This window comes from Manacus vitellinus, unplaced genomic scaffold (assembly GCF_001715985.3).
Source record: "Manacus vitellinus isolate BGI_N305 unplaced genomic scaffold, ASM171598v3 scaffold_18_pilon, whole genome shotgun sequence".
NCBI classification, from domain to species: Eukaryota; Metazoa; Chordata; class Aves; order Passeriformes; family Pipridae; genus Manacus; species Manacus vitellinus.
The window spans coordinates 8,815,823-8,832,953 of NW_021939324.1; the positions used below are offsets into that span (position 1 = coordinate 8,815,823).

Consider the following 17,131-nt stretch of genomic DNA (forward strand, 5'->3'; position numbering starts at 1 on the left):
GCGGCGGCGCCCGTTTCCTTCGGCGGCTGCGGCGGCCACGGCCGGGCTCGCCGGTGTTGCCGGGGCGGCGAAGGAGGAGGGGATGGCGTACTTCGTGGAGAACTTCTGGGTAGGTCGGCGCCGCGGGCCGGTGCCGCCGCGCCGCGGGGGGAACGGGCAGGCGCGGCGCGGGGCAGCCGCGGTCTCCCCCTGCGGGACCAGCCTCGGCTCTTACGCCACCCCCGGGACTGGGCCAGGGCCTGGCGGCGAGGGGCTCATGTCCGCCGCCCTGCGCCCGGGCAGGGCGTGCGGCAGAGGAGGACCTGGAGCCCGCGGCAGGGCAAGGGCACCGCCGCCACTGCCCCGCCGCCGTGCTCGGGCTCCGCTACGGAGGAGACGGCGGCGGAGAGGGGCGGGATGGGATGGGTGGTCGCCGCGGGGCGCTGGGCCGAGGGATGCGCAGACGCGACCGTGTGCTCGGGGGTTGTTCTGGCGGGCACGGCGGTGCCTGGGTGTGCCCTGGGCTGTCACGGTCTCTGCTGTGCGGGGGAGCCGCACTGGCTGTAGCAGCTTCGCGTTTGTGCCGTGCCAAGGCAGAGCCGCCCCTCGACGCTCCGCGCTTGTGGACCCGTCGCTCGTCTCCTTTGCCCGTGAGGAGCTACAGCCCGAGCACCGGCCGTCCAGGGAAACAACAGGCTTTCCCGTTGGCTCCGGACACGCGATTTTATAAGTCATCTCTGCGGAAATATGCGTGTTCTTAAGTGGGTAGATACATATGGATGAAAAGCTAAACTATGGGTTTACAAAGTTTTATTTCTTTACATGTTTGGTTTTTTTTATGTACCTCTCTACCAACTAATAAGGGAAACATAAAAATTGTTATTTGTTGAGACTGAAGTGACAGAAAAATGTCTTTTACGTGTTTGCTTTTTCAGTGTAAGCAACAGTTAAAGTTTAGGGAAAAGTATTTTCACAATTATAATACACTGTTCTTGCATATAGGGTATAGTTCAAATCTGTGTTTTATTTGCAGCTTTGTATTTAGTTTTGACTCCTTACGTTTTGCTCTCAACATACTATTAAAATTTAATGAAACAAAATGTTAGATTTGCTCTCTTGGTATACAAAATCTGTTTAATTTGAAGCCTCAATGTGGGAGATCAGTATTAAACTAATGTGAAAAATTTTTATCTTTCCTAAAAAGAAAATTTATGTAAGAAGATGCATTTTCATTGGAAAAGTTAATATTTCCACCTAAGATCAAAGTAAAATAGGAGTTGTTTATTCAGCTATCGCAATGGAAATCAAACACTTTTCTATTAAACTATGTTAAGTACTATGGTACATTCATTTAACTGTTTGTCTGATCAATTGTATTTTATTTTGTTAATTAGTTAGTAATTTTGTTACATCGTTAAAGACAGCGGGCCATTCCCATATGTTCTGTTTCCCTGTCTGTGTCTTCAGAAATCCTATTGGCAAATATGAGGTAGTAGACATATACCCAAAATTCCCATCCTCTCTTTCTGCTCTGCAAAGTCTCTGCCTTTTAGCTCTGTTAGTAAAACTCCTAGTGTGGGTCATCAGTGCGTGCCAGGAGAAGAGAAATTTCTTCTATTACTGCAGATTTTTCTCCTACTTCCAAAAATGACATAAGGTAGAACAAGACGTGTTCTTGTTTGTATTGCAGTGACAACAAAGACATTAGACAGGATCTTAACTTGCAAAACTTAACCAAGAAACTTTTGTAATACCTGAGCAGGGTTTTCTTTAGTGTAGAAGTAAAATTAAAAGGAATGGGTAATATTCCTTCTTTACTCTTGTGGGTAAGTGTCTTTCAAGATTAACTGTAGTGATGGATTTGTAAAGTCCTAAAGTATTGAGTTTCTATATATCAGCAAAACTAGCCGTAAATTAGAAGTTTGTGCATTTTGAATCATAAGGCTTCTCCATTTCTACTAACTTTTCATAATAGGTTATTGTTCAGTATTGCTACTGCTGTGCTTTGAAAGACTTGGGACACAGTCTCTATAGGCTTTGAATTGTGGTGAGAAAGTTAAGATGGAAATAAGAATGTTAAAATGTACTGAATGCATAATAACTAAAAGTTCTAGATGATTAAAATGAAGAGAAGTGTGTAAGGAGAAAGGAACATGGTAGTGTGTAGAACTTATGAAGAATTGTCTTTTATTTCTTGCTTTTGCCTTACCCTTCTAAGTAACACCAGGTAAAATATTTACGTCACCTATGAAATTGAATAATCAGGCTTTTTTAAGTACTGATGTGAAAATGAATCCAAAACATAATTAATATTTGACATGCATGCTGTCAGCAGTTTGCAGCTGAAATTGTTCATTGGAAATGGAAGTCTGGATCTTGAGCTGTATGGTGCTTTCCCTTGATTTGGTAATTTGCTGCAGCTGATAGGAAAAGACATCAGAGACTTGACTGTCTTAAATGATTTTTTCAGAAAAGGAGAGGGACAAATATGTTAATGTATCAATTCCTTACATACTAATTAAGCTGTTGTCTTGCTAAAAGTACTCGTGTAAACAAAACAAATCTTACCTTCTTTGTTGTAACAGTCTTAAAGCTTATGAGGTTTTCCTCTTGCATTGCTTTTAGAAGTATCTGAATAGTTACATGTGTTGTTGTTAGAGGACGTAAGAAAATTGAATGTTTTATGGACCTACCATCTCTTGCCAAGGGGTCTTGGTAAGAGGTCCTTGATAGATAAGACTCTGAAGTACAGAGGCCTGTACTGTCTCTTGAAAAATTTTACTATCACTTGAAAAATGCGGGAGTCTGCTACAGGAGCGCGGCAGTCTAAAGCAGCGGTTTTCAAAGTCAGGAGGGTATTTTTGGGTATCAAAAGTTATGAACTAGTAGTACAGGATATAAATGGCTTTGATTCTTATGACTGAATTTTAGGCATACAAGTCACGTGGCCAAACATTCCCAATTCCTAATTAGGATGTTGTCATAAAACATTGTGTACTTGCTGCTATGTATGTGTTGAATCAAAACAATATTGTACCTTCAAGGTAACACTATTATAACACTATTAACATTAAACATAGCTGCATTTTGTCACTTTGAGTACACTCAGACTGGTATTGTAGAATAGAAAGTGTTCTTTATTGTTGACTTACTGTTTCCTTAACAGAAAATATTGCTTAAGTTTTGACATTGTATTTAAACTGGCTGGGGCAGATGATGCTTTTGACATAGTTAAATAGAATTACTATTAACAAGTCAGAAAAATAAGCCCCTTCCATACCAGTCAGTGTTTGTTTATGAGTAGTTTAAAATTAATTTGATTAAACTGTTGGAAGTTCTGTGTATAGTTGAAACTGATTTCTGTGTAATTCTGTGCTTGGTAACTCTGGAAGTTCTGGGATATAAAAATGTATGTTCATATTGGCTTTGATGAATTTCTTTTATATTTTGAATTGGTTGTGTTACTTGTAACTTTTAAGAATAGCTGTGTGGAGGATTCATTTTTTCAGGAGCTTTTGTAACATGGCTGGCAGTATCTAGGTTTAATAATCCTAGCTTTGCAAAGAGACTTGCTCTTTTAAGGGTAAAATGTATTTTCCTACAAACATGTGAGTATATGAGTGACACCGAGACTTGTCATGCTGACATCTGTAGTTCCATTCATATGTTTACACAGCATTACTCTCCTGCTTGGCATACAGCTGGATGCTCTGAGCTGTTGTGCAATATTTGCTTAGTCTCCTTCCTGTGCATGTGTGCATCTAGCATGAGTTGCCATCTTTCCATCTATTTGTTAGAAAATATTTTTAGTTGTCTGTTTATGGAGAAAAATATCTGTCCTTCCTCATATGTGTACAGCTTCTCTGGAGCTGATCTTTATTTAATATATTGAAGCTGGAAGAAGGAAAGTGAAATTGCCAGGTTGCTTCTGTATTCAATCTTCTCAAAACTTCCAGAACTAAAAAAGATATGTTGCATCTGTAAGCATCAGGTGACTGCTTTTTTTAAGTACTCCGAGGTTTTTTACAGCTTTTTCAGACACTCACAATTTGAAATTTACTAATAGATAGCTTTCAGAAATGTAACACACATAAGATTAAACACAGGAATGTTTTCTCTATGCAGGGCCCAATAAATCATTATCTAGGTGGAAAGCATGAAACACATGTTACTGATTTGAAACTGCAACAAGGAGTCACAGTCTAAAAAAAATGACAACAGTGTTTTTCAGAGTATCTAAAATGAGTTTACATATCCCTGAATTCAGTATCTGATCAGTAATGGAAACTTTAGACTCACCCCTGTAGGAACTGGGTAAATAGAAAGTGCTTTTAACAGAATATAAGCTTTTTACACTAATAGATGTTAATGTTGAACAGTTTTGATCCAGAGGAGATAGTGCTTGCACTCAATTTGATTAGAAACATAGGAAATAAATGCTACTGCAGATTGCCCAGAAATTTCTGGCTACTTTACTAAATGTAGATTTTAAATTCAGAATCACTTTTATTGCAACAAACAAACATAGTCTTAAAACTTTTAAAATTATTTCAAGTAGTTCGGTGGAACACAGTTCCTGTAATCTGTTTCCTGTTATGCACAAGCCATGGAAATGCTGGTTTCTGAGTTCACATTTGCTGACAGGGCTACTTTCATTTCCATGAGGAAATCATTGCAACTAGTTCTTGATGAAGGGAAGTGGAAGGACTGCTTGCCCTTGCTTTCTGTAACTTTAATTTGTTTTGTGTGCCAGGTTGGTCAGTAGTGCTTCATTGTTGGCTTATTTAAGTGAGGTGTTTACTTGCATTTGGAGTTCTGTTTCCTCCTACGGACTGCTGTGGGGGACACCTGTGCTGTAGATACAAAAGAGCTTTCTTACAGCAGGATATAATAGGAAACCTCAACAAGAACACCAGCTTCCGAAGAGGTTTTGTTAGCTCTGAGAAAGAAGGAGAAAACTGCTAATGAACTTCAGAGCAATTAAATGTTGCCTATATGGAGAGGGGACCACTTATTTTGCGTTCTCATACACAGTTTTACAGTTGTTTTCTGTTGAGTAATGACAGGATCATCCTCACCAGATGGTGGTTTACCTGCAGAATGACACTCAGAATGGTCTGTCAAACTGATCTGGAAGTCTGTTACAAAGAACCTGATGTTATACATGACAACAGAGAATCCTCTTTCTTTGATATGCAACTTGTAGAAGAATATTCATCTGACTTTGCTGTTTATCTGTTATAGCAGCGGATGGTAGCTGCTTCTGAATGGGAGTGGAAGGTTTCACCAGTTCCTTCTACTATGTGCTGCATTAATTTATTTTTAAGTAGGCCGGTACTGGTCTTTTAGTGATCACAGCTGTACTGTTGCCCCTAGAAAAGAGCAGGGAAAAACACCCAATGAAGAAGAAGTGTCTAGGCACACAATTTCCATGGACAGAATTCTGTGCAGTACGTGTGGGGAGGTGAACTGTTGAGGAAAAACAACCAAAACACAGTGTTTATGGCCTGTGTGTATGCAAGAGAATACATAGTTGGCTTTTGGAAATTGAACAACTTTTCATCTTAGCCACCACATATACAATATAAATGTTAAATACAAAATAACTCTAGTTGCTGCTCTTCACAAACATAACTACTGAATGGAGAAACTGTGAATATGTTGTATAGCTTTTCCTAAAGCTCTCCGCACTGAGATGCTGTACTTAATTTGGCTTAGGTACACATGTGTCTCCAAACATGAGGAACATTGTCATCAGGTTAGTCATCAGAACTGTTGATCATGTAAAAGAGTTTTGAAGTCTAGATGTTTATGCTTTTAGGTAGAGCCTGATATTGGTCAGATAGGTTGTACTTCACATTATATGTGAAGCTATGTCTTTTAGTTGTGCCAGGCTTAAACCCCATGAACCCTCAAATCTGGGTGCCTGCTTTCAGCTTGGTGTTTTGTTGAAACTTTAATGTATTTTGCACATAGACTCTTAAGCTCTGATAACTATTGATAACGTATAAGGAATATGGCTTTCAAGGGACTTATTTTAATTAAGAACAGTATCTGTTCTGATTCTCTGTCATGCTTTCTACTATTCTATGTGAAGTCAGGAACAAGAGCAGGACTGATTAAAAAACCTAATAGAAGTGGAAAAATTACTTCCTTTGCAGTAACCTTCAGTTACAGTTTGGGAACAAGATAATGATGGCAATTGATTGTTTTGGTTCGTTCCATTCTCTAAATATTTGCACAGTTACATTTCTGACAGTTTATCAGAAGGGCTGCAGCCAGAGACTGGGTCATGGCTAAGCTATCCTTCCTGCATTTCTAAAGTGACAGGAATTTATGGAGCTCCAGTGTAGAAAAGGCCCTGATGGGACCTTCTCAAAAATTTGAGAAGTGACCTATGTTCAGTGCATTTTGACCCTGTTGGTTTAGAAAGAATAAACACTTTACAGAAAAGAACATTTCATAAAGGAGAATTTTTATTAGTTTTTTCTGGAAGAAATGCCTATCTCTAAATGCTTATCTCTCAATTTCAACACAGTAATAACTTTGGAGTAGTTTAATAAGAATTATATTCTGTATTCTAATTGAAAGCATTGGTGAAGTCTTAATTATAGTGCAGTGGCATTCAGGGTTTATATTGATTAACTGCATAAAGTTAATAAGTTAGTGTACCAGTATTCAAAGTTACCGTGGGCTTCAAACTACAAGAAAAAGCGTTTAGATAGGAGCGAAAGGGGAGTGAAACTATTTAAACTGGTACTTCAAAGAGTAAAACAACATTTAAAAAGAAATTACATTTTCTACTAATTGGTGTTCTTATACTTTTATTTTTCAGTCTTGGTAAAGCCTTACTCTGTGGATAGTCCTTTTGGAGTTTGCTCTAATGTGTTCTGTTTATACTGCTTGTACTTTTTACAGACTGTAATTACACTCATGCCAAACTGATTTGAATTTTGATGCACTTTTTCAGGTTACAACTTACTGCAATCTTAGGAACCGTGATTTTATAGGATTTGTTTTCTCTTTGTTTGGTTTTGCTTTCCCCAGTGCTTGGAAGAAGTAAAGCAAATAATCCTGGCTAGTAATCTGAATCAAATTGCCTTCAGTTATCTGTTATTTGTAAATTTATATGTCTGTGTATGGTATCCTTTAAGGCAATTTGCAGCTTCGCAGAAGTGGAGTTAATACCATGGCTGCTGTGAAGTTCTTCTAGACTGCTTCTACTTATTGAAGATGGCAGATTCCTGCTTGCCTTCTTCTCCTTGCTCCCGCCTCTTTGGCTGAGCAATGCAGCTTGTTCGTGTCCTTGTAGTGATCTGGATCAGTGCTCCTTGTTTTTATTTGCCAGCTTTATTTTTCAGCTGTATAATTTCCCTTATCAGGTTTGCCTTTGGCTGCACAAACAAATTTTTGCAGAACCGAACAGACAGAAATGTTTGGAAGGGTATATGACCAAATTCTCAGGCTCCTCTCACTGACAATATAGAGCTGCCTTTGTGAAAAGTCCAGGATTTTAAGGATGTGAAAGTACTTAGATGCATCCAGAGGAGAGCAACAAGGCTGGTAAGAGGGCTGGAAGGCATGTCCTGCGAGGAGCTACTATGGACTTTGGACTTGTGTAGTTTGGAAAAAAAAGGAGGCTGAGGGTGACCTCATTGCTTTCTACAGCTTCCTGAGCAGAGGAAGTGGGGAGAGACATGATCGTCTCTTCTCCCTGGAATCCAGTGATAGGGATGCATAGGAATGGTTGAAAACTGTGCCAGGGAAGATTCAGATTGGACATTAGGAAGCATTCCTTTACTCTGAGAGGGTAATCAAAAACTGCAACAGGGTTGCTAGAGAGGGTGGTCAATGCCTTGAGCCTGTCAGTCTTTAAAGGGGCATTTGGACTATGCCCTTAACAACATGATTTAACTTCGGGTCAGCTCCGAGGTGGTCAGCCAGTTGGGTGAGATGATGACTGTAGATCTCTTCCAGCTGAAATAATCTATTCCATTCCATCCTATCCCATCCTAGTCTTCTTTCCCTTCCACTCGGAACACGTGTGCAATTTTCATTACAGCATGCTTCTGTATCTTTTATAGGAGCAGCATTATAGATCTGAACCTTCTGGAAGAGAGGAGGGGAATGGATAGTTTGACAGGAAAACTTTTATAGTAGCAGTGCTATTATGCCGTGTCTTGCGTCTCCTTCCTCTCATTTCTATTGTTGCATTCTCCTGTCAGGTGGAAATTCACCATAGTGCCAGAGGTCATAATCTGACTGAGTTTATTAATCAGTGTTTAGGGCAGTGTCTCACTTTTATTACTGAGGTATGCCTTACTCGAGGGAAAATGTTTTAAAACTTAAGAACAGAAAAAGGAAAGCTTTTTGTTAGAAGGAAGAGATTAGTGATTTTTTTTTTATAAAAAGCACAGGAAGATAAATGACATGCAATGTATTGGGGAAACAGGATATCTAGTGATCTCTAAGTGTGAATTTCAGTTCATGGAAAATAATGGAAGATATAAAAGAATGAAGAGATAGTACAGTACTTAGTGAAAGAATACAAGATTGCTAGAAATCTACAAAAGAAATGGCTTTGAATATCATCATCATGGCTGGGCTTCGTGAACTAAGATTTGGGAAGGGCTCTACCCATGTTTGTTGCAAGCGCGTTGGTGGCTAAAAAGGCCAATACGAGACAGGCACGTCCGATTCCAAAAGCACAGCAGAAAGAGTCCTTAGATGGTATATTCTGCAAGGCACAATTCTTTCTGCGTTGTCTTTTCCCCTCAAGAGTGATCCTGCGTGTGTCCTCAAAGGCATCAGCAGCGTTACAGATGGTGTGTCTGCAGACCTCCTGGTTGGAGGCCAGAGTAGACCAGTGATGTTGATCAATATGACCAAGGCTGAGATGTTGTTTCAGGGAGTCCTTGTGTCTTCTCTTTGGGGCTCCTCTCATGCAGCAGCCAGTGGCAGGTTCACCATAGAGAGCGATCTTAGGGAGGCAGTGGTCCTTCATCCTGGAGATGTGCCCTGCCCAGCGCAGCTGTGTTCTCAGTAACATGGCCTCAATACTTGTGATATAGTCAACAAATATGTGATAGATGGGTAGTAGTAGCTGTGAGGTGATTTTAGTTTGGCTTACATTTATGGGATTAGTGGGAACTAACAGCAGTTTTTAAAGAGCTGAAGCATTAGAAATAATTCACTTGATGAAACTTGAGCAGTTATTAAAATGCATAAGTTCAAACACATTGTGTTTCATAGTTCTGCTTTCTATTTATCTTTAGGGAGAAAGGAACAATGGCTTTGATGTCCTCTATCATAACATGAAACACGGACATTTGTCCACAAAAGACTTAGCAGACTTTATAAGAGAAAGGTAAGTATTCATCCTTGGTAGTCCCAGGTCTTTAATATAATGTTTGTGGTTTCTATTGTTTATCATTGCGTTTTAACAGTAATGTGCAAAATATGTAAAAATCAATTATAATTTTAATATATCTCTTATATCCTACAGGAATATCTATATTTATTCCATTCACGTAGAACTGAATAGAGACCAGTTAAGCACCAGTTCATAACAACCTTCTAATTTTTCAGGTTTCATTAAAAAAACTAGAGTAAAAGTCTAGAAGTGTCACATTAGCTGTCCAGCAATTTATTTAAATTATTTGAAATTTTTCATCCTGTTTGGAAGAAAAAAGATAATTTAAAGTTGCAAAAATTATCAATTTTACACAGGTTTTGATTAGAGATGCAGAATTACAGGAACTGCTAGTATAATCTTTAAAAAATTTCAGATATTGAGAGAATACGTTTGTTAAAGAAAAGAGAGTGATATGTAGGCACAGGAAAATAGCATGCAGAAAATAACACAGGTTCTTCTCTGAAATGGAAGGAACAAGACTGAAATCTGAAAATGTGACAAGTTCCAAAACAGTGCTTTTTTTAGTTCTTTTTGAAAGAAGAGTGCTTCTGCTGTGCTGAACAAAAGAATTTCCTTTCTGAAGGAAATTGTATGTTTGCTTCAGGATTTTGTCTTCGTTCAGTTACGGACACTAGATAACACATGGAAAATACTCGCAAGGGACTGATTGAGGAGGGCACAGCCCAAGTAATCTTGTGTTATAAGAAGCCCTGATTTCAGAGAATGCATTATGAAGCCACACAGGATTCCAGTGAATTCCTCTGTTGGATTGAGCAGACGGATATCACATTGTTCACAAGTAGTATGAAATGCTTAACGCTTCACAAACTTGCACATATTAAAACATTCTGGCCCAAGTTTCTGCTAATTAGTTCTTGTGGTTTGTCAAGAAGGGGTCAATTTTTTTTCCTCATTTAAGCATGCATTTAAATAACTTCTGAAGAGTAATGACTATGTAGGAATACATTATCCTTCAGTGAGAAGTCAAGAAATGTTTTTTCCTGTGCATGGATCAGGATGTGCCAAAAAGATATGCAGCCATCTTACAGCATTTTTTGTAAGATTTGTTAAAAAAATTCAGTTCACGTTAACTCACTGAGATTCGCTAGAATTTTAATGCTACCCTGGAATTTATTTGATAAGACCGCAGTATAGTTCCTTAAGAGCGACTCCCTGGGATTGGAAAACATCTGTCAGTGATGAAGACCATAAGCACTAAGTTTAGTCCTTTCCAATGACCTTCTCCCATCAGGATATTAAACCTCCATGGAGTATTCTTCAACCCTCTTTTACTGCCACATCTGAGTGTGCCAGGCTGCAATTAGAAAAAAACAGTTGAGTAATGAATAGATACTTCTTTTCAAGTGAGAGGATGAATCACTGATCAATCACAGCCTAAGCTACCAGTAGTTTGTGGCATACAGTTTAGTTTCAGAGAAATGGAGACACGTCAAAATTTGGTGTCCTCACTGTACTAAAACCTTTTAGGAGATACATCTAGGCAGTGAAGCCCTTTGCTGCCATTCTGAAGTTATTGTGGGATGTCAGTCAACATCCTGGGAGATTAAAATGGTTGAGTAGGACACATTTTTTCACATGAGTCAAATTCTTGGTCTCAAAAAGAAATTTGATTGCACAGTATTTCAGCAGTATTTTACAATGGTCCAGTTGTCTTGTCCATGATCTATTTTGCATATTTGTTTATTGCAAAGAAATTGAGATGTTGCACACAATTATCTGCTCCCCTCCTTGTTTTGCAGATTACAGTCTAAATATTGTTTTACAGTACTGTTTTCTGCTAGAAATATGTTAAGTGGATGGGCAACATTTATTAGGAGTCGCTGAGATTTTATACTCTGTTGTTTTTTGCCTTTTTTTTTTTAATAAGTGGAGATATAAGAGAGTGAAAACTGAGAACTATTGAACAGGTAGAGATCCAAGGTAGATCCAAGTTTTTGGTGATACTTTTAACAAGTTAGAGTACTTACATGTTCTTGGCACTGTGTTTGGATGTACAGACTGCTTAGGGCACAAAGGAGACATGTCTATATGAAGCCCATCTCTGTTACTTGTACTGTTCAGAACAAATAACTAAACTACTGCTTAGTTGTGCTTAGCCTAATTAGCATACTGTTTCCTTTTCTCCAGGATTAGTAATGAAAAAAAGGAGAAAATGTATAAGATATTGGATAACTTTTTTTAATTATAGTTAGCATAAGGATTTCTTTTTTAAGAATTTTCTCTCAAAATTTCTGTAAGACCATTCTGAGATTGTTAAGTTGTTCTCTCTGAGAAAAACAAAAGTGTTTGAAGTATATTAATTTGTAATAATATTTCTATGCTGTATCTACTATTCCTAGTGGATATCCCTAGAAGGAGCAGAGATTTTCCTCTTTGTCTGTGTTCAGTGAGTCAATACCAATTCAATTTTCACTTTTTCAGTTTTGCTCTTGAGTATTTGTTATTGGTCAAGTACTAAAAGAACTGAAAGGCAGTAGGTTCAGGAGCATGTAATCCAAAAGAGTTTTCTGGCAGGCAGTCTGCTCAGAATTGGGGGGGGGGACAGGTTATCAATCTGCTAAAAGAGAGATACCTTTTGTTAGAATCACGGAATAGTTTGAAGGGACCTTAAAGATCATCTAATTCCAACCCCTCTGCTGTGGGCAGGGACACCTTCCACTAGACCAGGTTGTTCATGTCCGATCCAATCTGGCCTTGAATATAAAGGCTATGCTTTCTTGATAAAGCATGTAGAAAATTTTGGGTTTTAAAGAAGTGAAAATAAGAAGGTTGGGCTGCCCACATAGATGTTTTTCCTTTTAATACTGGGAAGATTTTGTAGGTGAGCTGTCTTGGTTTTGTGTGTATTTAGTATCTAAACTGTTTATATGTAAGAAACCACTCTGCTCATCTAGGAGCCAAATAGGAACAGGAATATGTTGGCTTTTCTCCAGTATTTAATGTTTTTCTCTACCAGTTGCCTGTAAGCATTGTAAAAAGAATCTTCTAGATCAGATGAAATTGGCAATGCATATATTCCCATTTAACTTTTAAATGTTAAGCAAGTCTCAAGCAAAGACAGATGTTCAAATGGGTGAAAATTAATTTAATTTTTTTAATTTAAGGAGTTCATTGTGTGTTACCTGTACGTCAGAGTACTCTGGAAAGTCAGTTGATAGGACAAATCTAAATATATATTCCCAGCTGGTCCGTAACAGCATCTTCTAGTTGCTGGTGTTTATAATGGATGTATGTTGATGTTGTGTGGTAAATGACAGAACTCCAGTTTTGTGAAGATTGCTCAGGTAAGTATGCTGTAAATTGGTCCAAGGAAGAGATGTGAATTTTGGTCAGAATTCTTGTATTTAAAAAATAAGGAGGATAAATAAGTCATTGTGATAATTAAAAAGAAAACAAACACTGCCTCTGCTTGGTGTGTATGTTCTTGCTGCTGTACAGTAAGCAAGAATTCCAAACCTTGGAAATTTAAACTTAATCAAAGGTATGTTCATATGTGGAAGTAGGATAAAGTTAACTGAAAGTTAATTGACTTTTTTTTGTGTGGTGAATAACTTCACACTAGATGATATTTAAAATGTAGTTTATTTATTCCATATTACAATTTAATCCCCTTTTCCAAATTGATTTTCAACTAACAGGATAGTTATTTTGGAAGGTTTTAATACATGCCTCTGTCTCAGGTGACTACTGCTGCTTTGTTACATATTTTCACAAAACAATTCTTTTCACTTGGAAAGCATTGCTGTACAGGAGAGATAAAAACCTTTGTCTTAGATTATAGTCGTGCTGTAACTTGAGAGAGGGGTGAATTCTTCATTTCCCTTTTTTATTCTCTTTTCTCCCTGTGTAAAGGTATTATGCAGCAGGCAAGAAATTGCTTCAAGCTTTTCAAAAAAAGGCAATTACAGTATTTACTGAAGTACAGGATGCTTCTAAATCTAAGTTGGTGCTACATAATTAATATTGGTTTAAGGTGGAAAATACTGTGTGTCTTCAATAATAGGAGGGTGAGGAAGGACTTGCACGGTCACTGCTGCAATAGTTATTCCATGTCAATTGCCCCAGCAGAGGCTCTAAGGAGGAAATCTGTGCTGACCCATGGATTTCGCATCTCTGCAAGATAGGTGAAATTATATGTTCAAATGAAGGAAAATATAATAAAACTTTGTGTAGGGAAGAAATTTTCCAAAATAAATCTGAATGTACTGAGACAATCTTCTTTAAAAATAAGTATTAAAAGAAGAACACAAGACTTACCACTGCATATTATTTGGCTTCCAAACTCAGATATCACTATGCAAAGAATTTAAACAAAGGAATAAACAACCCCCCCATAACAAGACTAGACAAGACCTCATTTTGTTTAATGTGATTGCTCAGTAAGCATTCAGTTTGTTTATTGTGATATTTTCATTACAAATATATTTTATTTTGTTGCTGTGTAAGTCTCTCCTGCTTAGACAGTGCTAGACAGGTGATTGTTATGACACTTCATTCTGTCTGTTACTAAAAAATGTTAAAAGCAGTTGAGAACAGCAAACAGGAAGGAAGGAATGGTATTTTTCAAGTCTTCAATTCCTATGTTTTACTTGTTCTGTTCCCTATAATGTTCTGTCACAGGGTTCTTAGATTATTTTTTTAAATATAGTAATGTAATTTTTCATAAAGATTTTGAGGGGTCATTAAAATGGAGTAATTTTCAGCTAAAGTAAAAAGTCCTTTGTCTTGTACCTTTAGAATGCGTATTCAACTCTCTTCAAATGTCTTCAAAATTTCAATTATGCTTTTGATGGTTTTCTTTGTCAGGGCTACAATAGAAGAGACATATTCAAGGTCAATGACAAAACTAGCCAAATCAGCAAGCAATTACACTCAACTTGGGTAAGTAAGTGTACATAAGAGAGAAATAAATATCTGCATACCTATTAAGAATCAAGTTTGATTTTGAATATTTTATTGCTGATGTTGAAGGTTAGCATAACTTTGCCACCTTTAAAAATGATTGTTAGTTCTTCAGTAACAATGCAAAATATCATTCAGCTATGATAAAAACTAAGACAGCACAGTTTTTTAAAACTATGAATAAAAAGACCAAAGCCCAAACATGGAGAAACTGTCTGTTCCCCTGTGCTTAAGGCACAGTTCTTTTCAGACATATGACTTCTGTTATGTGTTCTCAAGCCTGTGGAAATTATTTTGAAGAGAGAACTTGTGGTCTGTAAATGTGGTAGTTAATTTATTTGTTTCTGGTTTTTTCTGGTGTTGGAGTGCTATCTGTCCTCAGAGATGTTCAGAATGAGACTTTTCCATAGCTTAATGGAAGTTTCTATACACAGAGTATAAAAAAAAAGGAATGATTAATGGATGCTTTTTCATCAGAAAGATTAGACTAGTGCTTTAATGGGTATGGTTAGTATTAATTTTTTTTTTAGCAACATTAACCAGGAAATTGAGTTAGAAATGTATCTTTAGAATATCTAGAGAAGTCAATTCAGCACAGAAATCTCAATCTGAGAAATGATCCCACCTTCCTGTGCCATACAGGATCAGTAAATTCCTTTTACTGATCAACAGACCATCTTTGGCAATATATTTTTCTGCATCTTACACCTGCAGTGGTGTAAGACAACTACATATTAACTGACCAATACATTTCTGATTTGTTCTCACTGTTCAAGTATATACATAAAAATACTTACTGCATGTTAGATTATTTTGAGCTGCTCTTGCACCATCTTACCACTTGGTATTATTGTGTGCTGATAATAGAGAGGATTAAATTAACTTTGCTTTGTTTTACTAATAAGAGTCAATACGGGTAAAACAGAAAACATAAAAAATTAGTAGATAGGATGCCAAGTACATTTGGAACATATTTAATATGAATTTACAGCAGTTGTTGGGGGGTTTGTTTGTTTCAATTTTAGGAACTGAACTGTAAATTTCTTGATTACCCTTTGGCACTATTAAAAAAAATGCTACTTAAAGAAAAAAATCCAGATGAACATTAAGTATTATTTTCCTCAATCTAGGACATTTGCACCAGTTTGGGATGTTTTCAAAACCTCAACAGAAAAACTAGCAAGCTGTCATTTGGATCTTGTGCGGAGATTACAAGAACTAATAAAAGAAGTTCACAAGTATGGAGATGAACAAATCAAAGCTTATAAAAAGGTTATTAATTTTCTCTTATGCATGCCCAATGACTTGTTAACATTAAAGTGATTTGCTTTTGACAACCATGTGATATTTGGCAGACTAAAGAGGATGTTTCAGGAACTTTGGAAGCAGTGCAAAATATTCAAAGTATCACTCAGGCCTTGCAGAAATCAAAGGAAAACTACAATACAAAGTGTGTGGAACAAGACCGCCTGAAAAAGGAAGGAGCAACACAGAGAGAAATTGATAAGGTAGCTCTGTCTTACTTTAACTGTGTTGTTAATCAGTAATGTGTTCACCTTGTGTTAATAAAATGCTTTGAGAGGGTTAAGTGTAATTAAAAGTAGTAGTTGCGACTTTTATAATGTGCATGATATTTTGAATACCCAGTGATGTTTTGTTTATTCTTACTTCCTTCTCTGTTCTAATCACACTGCAGTTCTAATTCTTTATTTTGTACATACCTGCATTATATGGTAGTATTGTTTTTAATGGCTTTTAGAGAAATCGCGCATAATTTTTTTAGCATCTATTATGTTTTTGATTATATTTCCTTATATAGTTTTATGTGGTGTATGGATATTTCTTCCCTAGACTTAATTTTTTCCTTCATAAGTTCTTCTGATACACTAGTTACTAGATTACCTGAAATAAAATGTCAATTTTGTTTGATTGACACAAATAGTCAGTGCCCTTGTTACTGAACTAAGGAGTAATTGTGTTGTCCCTTTTATGGGTTAAGGTAACTAATTACACGAATATTTGAAGTCTGTTCCATTGAGAAGAAAAACATGTAATCAGTACCTTCAGTGCTAATTTAAAAGGTTCCAATTTCATGGACCAGAAATTCAAGGGATGAGTATCTTGATGTTGTATTTAGTACTGCCCTTGGGTTATGGCAGGATTTGATCCTTTCAGAGAAGTACAAAATGTCTGAGGTTGGCAGAGACCTCTGGAAGTCATCCTGTCTATGCCCCATGCTCAAGCAGGGCTACCTCAAGCCAGTTACCCAGGACCACATCTAAAGGGCTTTTTAGTGTCTCCAAGGATGGAGATTCCACAGTCTCTCTGGGCAGCCTCTGCCAGGGCTCAGTCACCTTCACAGGAAAAAGGTGTTTCCTGAGGTTCAGAGGGAACTTCTTGTGTTTTCTGTTAGTACCCATTGCCTCTGGTTCTGTCACTGTGCAACACTGCAAAAAGCCTGACTTTGTCCTCTGTGTTACCCTCCCTTCAGGTATTTATATGTATAGATAAGATTCTCCCTAAGGCTTCTCTTCTCCAGGCTGAACAGTTTCAGTGCTCTCAGCCTTTTCTCATGGGAAAGGTGCTTCAGTCCCTTGATTGCTTTCACTGCCCTTTAATGGACTCTCTGCAGCACCTCCATGTCTCTCTTGCAATGGACAACCCAGAACTAGACACTACTGCAGGTGTGGCCTTGCCAGTGCTGAGTGGAGGGGAAGGATCACCTTCCTTGACCTGCTGACATCACTGTAACTTTTTCCTGTTTTCAGGAATCTAACTAGTAGAGGAAAGAGGTCACATTTCCTCATCTCTGAC

General features: G+C 37.7%; 1 protein-coding gene across 10 annotated transcripts in view; it reads left to right on the top strand.

The window, feature by feature from the left end:
• Positions 1-17,131, top strand: part of FCHO2 (FCH domain only 2) — an 81,717-nt gene continuing 64,586 nt past the window's right edge. For all 10 annotated transcript variants that reach the window (XR_003915682.1, XR_003915681.1, XR_003915683.1 and 7 more), the window contains exons 1-5: positions 1-109; positions 9,255-9,346; positions 14,222-14,296; positions 15,448-15,589; positions 15,673-15,825. Coding sequence is in view for 7 of the 10 variants with exons in the window: in XM_029958976.1 (XP_029814836.1) it covers positions 83-109; positions 9,255-9,346; positions 14,222-14,296; positions 15,448-15,589; positions 15,673-15,825 (489 nt within the window). In the remaining 3 variants the exon portion in view is untranslated. The remainder of the gene's footprint in view (positions 110-9,254; positions 9,347-14,221; positions 14,297-15,447; positions 15,590-15,672; positions 15,826-17,131) is intronic.